The 4,738-nt window shown below is 38.2% G+C and overlaps 1 protein-coding gene across 1 annotated transcript; it reads right to left on the reverse strand.

Moving 5' to 3' along the window:
- Nucleotides 1–2,202: 2,202 nt before the first annotated feature.
- On the reverse strand, nucleotides 2,203–3,267 carry LOC100956528 (olfactory receptor 51G2-like). The gene has a single exon (XM_003781441.3). The coding sequence runs from the start codon at nucleotides 3,265–3,267 to the stop codon at nucleotides 2,203–2,205; it is 1,065 nt and encodes a 354-aa protein (XP_003781489.3).
- Between the last annotated feature and the right edge of the window lie 1,471 nt (nucleotides 3,268–4,738).

Raw genomic sequence — 4,738 nt, forward strand, 5'->3', positions numbered from 1 at the left:
TCAGCAGAAGGCAGGTAAGAGTAATCAGCATCCTTATTCCCTAAGAGGCAGTTGGAACTTCTATGCAGAGTGGGAAGATTGACATAGGATTTCATTATTTTGGGCTGTATATTAAGCCCCAGGCAAGCTTAGGATGCATCTTCTAAACCTTGGAAGGTTATGACAACAAAGACCTCGAACAGTAGGCTTTGAGATAGCGGTTATTCTGGTATTGGCCAAGGTAAGAGAATTTCACTTGCTGGATTTATACCTGTTTCAGCTGATCTTTACTTAAAGTTATACTGCTCTTTGGAAAGGGTCTGAGTTTGGTACAGCCCTTTCCCCACCTAACATAACTTCAGGTTTGGTTAATACTTCCAATGGAAGCATCATGAGCCCTATGGGTCAGCTCATAGCACATAGTTGGGTGGTGATTAGCACAAAGGGGACAGGTTTTCCTCTATGCCTAGTTTGGCTAAAATAAGTTTCCTTTATAACTGGATTAGCTCCGTTGGTGTATTTTTGTTATACTTATATACCCTTATGTTTCTTTTACTTAGCAGGGAAGCTCCTCAGGGAGTAGAACAGCTGAAATATCAACAATAGATTTTCTCCCTTGCCTATCCAGAAATGTCTTTAATACACTAGAGGGGGGAAATATAGGGGACACTAAGAACCAGATGACTTCTGAGCAAGATTATATGCAGCTGAGGAGTGGACCTTGGGCCATTAGTCCACCGGTGTTCCTTGAGGAAGAAGAATCCAAGCCTTCAGCACATAGTCATTGTTAATTACTCCCCTCACCTGTATTTTTCTGTCTCAATAAAAGGCTGGTGCAGAAGTTGTTCGGGGCTACCCTGCAAAGAAGGGCTAGCCCACCTCCCTCAAGTGTGCACTACTAATCCGCATCATGCCTGATTCCTTCCTGCAGGATCCAGCCCAGAGCCACAGTGGCCTGACAGGTTGCAACACCCAGACAGAAAAAATATGTAAATGTCACCATTTATTACCTTATATACTATCAGTTGGTGTAAAACCAAAACCCCTCTTAATTACTTATTTGGCTGTCTTGTAATTATTCAAAACAGCATGGTTTAAAGGATTCATACTGTGGTTCATGTAAATTCAAAATCATCTGCAAAAACAAACATAAAAAAGAGTTGAGCTCTGCAGGCCCTATGTGAGAAATTATCTCATATTTCTCTACCTTTCTATTAATAGAAATATGCTAACTACTAACTGATTCATGTCAAGCAAGACTACTACAAAATCAGGAATTAGTTTTTTTAAAGTTATTTCGTCTTTAAACAATATCTTCAGATAGCTATGTTTTGTTTTATTTTGGGTTTTGCTAACTATTAAGTCATTAATAATTAAATGGTTTTCTAAAGTCAAGCAGTTTTCATACCAAATCAGTTGAATTTTCACTGTTTCATATGAAACTGTTCATATGAAGATTAAATATCAGCACACTGCGTATAATTCAAAACCTTTTTTATTACATAAATTTCAAACTGTAAAAAGTGAACAGAATATTATAATGAAACTCATGTACCCATCATATAGCTTCAACAATTATCAGCATTGTGCCTTTCTTTCATATTCTACACTTCCTCTCATTATGCAGTCCAGTTACCAATGTTGCTGTTATAATCCTAATTATTTAGAAGTTTTGAAGTAAAATTGACATTTAAATTGTGCAAATTGTTCATATACATTTTGAAAAAATAAATACAACCATCACCTATATTTCTAACATAAATATGGTATTTATATCTCCACCCAAATTGTCTAATGTCTCCCCTTTATTCTCCCATCTTGCTCCCATTAAAGATAAGCACTGTTTTTTTTTTCTACATTGAATTGCTTGTAATAATTCTAAAACTTTATGTAAATGGAGTAATATAAAATAATACACAATATTTTGGGTCCAGATTATTTTCACTCACAGTTAAGTGTCAATAAGTTGACTTTACTCAGAAACACAAACCTTCCCAGGACACTATGTATAATTTCCTGAAAGAAAAGCCATTAAATTAGATATTCAAGCATTGAATAGACAAAGGATCTCCTCACCAGGAAAAAGCCCAGTTCCCATACCTCCTATATTATTGCTCATAATCAGGCAATAGTAAACTATGGCATTTTTCATATTTGGAAAGTTAATATCCAGGTCATAAAGTCTGATCCAAGGTTCTGTGTTCTCAAGATATTGTCCTTCTGTTAGATATCACTTCTCTTTCTGAGTAGTGTACGAACAATGCTATTGCGAATTTCCTTGGTTTTGATGCTGTAGACAATGGGGTTGACTACAGGTGGGAAGAAGAGGTAAGCATTGGCCATGGCAGTCTGGAGGAGTGGAGGTAAATTTTTTCCAAAGCGGTGCATCAAAGAAAGGCTGATCATGGGCACATAGTACACAAGCACAGCACAGATGTGTGACACACATGTGTTGAGTGCCCGCCACCGCCCTGCTCCAGAAGCTATTCCCAATACTGTGTGAAGAATCAGTGCATAAGAAACCACAATGAGCAATGAGTCCAGGCCAAAGGTGGAGGTTATGACAAATAGACCCAGGATGCTATTGGGACGAGTATCTCCACAGGGCAATTTGATCAGATCTGAGTGGAGGCAATAAGAGTGTGTGAGGGTGTTGTGGCCGCAGAAAGGCAGGCGCTTCAGGAGAAAGAGCAGAGGGAGCATAAATGTCACACTTCGTAAGGCAATGGCAGCACCTATTCCTATGATGCGGGGAACAGTTAGGATGGTTGTGTAGCGCAGTGGGCTATAGATGGCCACAAAGCGATCCACAGACATTGCCAGAAGGACATCTGACTCCATGAGGGTAAAAGAATGCATAGAACACATCTGGAGCAGGCAACCTCCAAAACTAATATCAGTAATGCCAAAGAGAAAGATGCTTATCACAGTGGGCATAGTGGAAGCAGAGACGCCAAGTTCAACCAAAGCCAGCATGGCTAGGAAGTAGTACATGGGTTGGTGCAAGGCTGAGTCAATCCGGATGACATGAAGGATGATGCCATTTCCCAAGAAGATGATAGTGTACATCAGGCAGAAGGGGATGGATATCCATGTGTGTTCTGCCTTCAGCCCTGGGATGCCAACAAGAGTGAATGTTGCAGGTGTAAACTCCATAGAACTATTGAAAGTGTCATGGTGAAACTTCACCTGAAGATATTGAGAAACATTTGGAAATAGAAATATATAAATTTCTAGTCTGTCATTGTACATCAAATTCTGAGATTCTGAGAAACATATTGAAGACATCGTCTCAGAAAGGGGCTGAATTCATTTCTGAAACAAAGCCACATGTAAACCACAGTGTATGGAAGAGAAACCTAGTTAGACATGCAGAAGAGAATTCTAACATGAGCCAAACACAGAAGGTGTTAATAGAAATCTCAGGCTGAGATATTTATGGTACTGAAAGACTGACAATAAGCAAAAAGATGATGTATTCATCATGGAAATTGGGACTAAAACATGGAAATTGGGACTTTAATGATCTGGTACTTATAGTATATAAAAGGAGTGAATGAGTAGTGAAGGTAAGGTACACTTGTAAAGAATATTCATAATTGTAAAGTTTGATAGTTTTTAGATCTCAAGGGGAATCATAAATCACTTGTAGTCCAGACATTTTATATATATACACACAAATAATTATATAAGGTAATATATTCATATCATTTATCTTACATTTGGAATATGAGATATTGAGCATATGAAATAAAAAGAATAATTTAATATATTAGATCATTAGCATGCAGTATTTTCAAATGTCTTTTTATTAACTCACCAGTTCACTCTTTATCCACCTGGTATTCATGGAAAACTGAGAAGGCTTCTCTGTATTTTACAAGAGATTCAAAGTCTTCTGCTGGATCTCAGGTCAGGGCTGAAGGAAACACCAGAGCCATCAGTATCTCATAAGCCAGGTGTGATGGTGGGGCTGCAGTGCAGTGATAGTGATATTCATTGAGGAACAAGTTTACTAACACTAAAATCCCCTTTAAAATCCCGCAAAACTCTCTTGTAGCAGAGCCTTGGATGTTAAGTTAGGGGCCAAAGGCAAATTCAGGATGTGGCTCTGGCGTGGAGATTATGAAAGAAGATAAAGGCTTTCTCCCGTGTTAGGCCAAGCCTCTTGGTTAGGTATAATCAACAGAGTGTTAATAAATATTTAACAATCAGCTTTCCAAATAAAAGTACTATAATTTGTACCAGTTTCCAATTTTGCGGTTTAAATCCTTCTACCATGATCAATTTCAAGTTCCCATCCTGCTATCACTGAATGCAGAGCTGACATGTGCATAATCAGCTTTCCCACACTGGTGCAAGCCAGCATTATGAATAACTGCAGCTGACTCTAGATCTCGGACACTTACTTACCTAGGTGGAACTGACAGCTAGCTCATCAATGCTTGTATCCCATGTTTTACTATATATTTGTAACAGGGCTATAGGTGTCGTAGGTACTTACCTTTATATGCACTTAGCTGACTAGAAGGGGAAAAGGCAAAATTGGTGAAAATCCCTCAAGGAGCAATTAACTAAGAATAATTATTTCCAGAACTTGTAGGTATATTATAGAGAAGGGGAGGGAATGGTTCTCACAGACCAGCAGGCAAGGGAATAGGCATAAAACAAGCCAATGTAAAGCAAAAAGAAGCCTATAAATTATTAATTTTACAAAGTCACAAAGTAATTTTAAGATAACATGTTGGTTTATATTGAC

This window comes from Otolemur garnettii, unplaced genomic scaffold, assembly GCF_000181295.1.
Source record: "Otolemur garnettii isolate 467f Iridium unplaced genomic scaffold, OtoGar3 scaffold00001, whole genome shotgun sequence".
Classification (NCBI taxonomy): domain Eukaryota; kingdom Metazoa; phylum Chordata; class Mammalia; order Primates; family Galagidae; genus Otolemur; species Otolemur garnettii.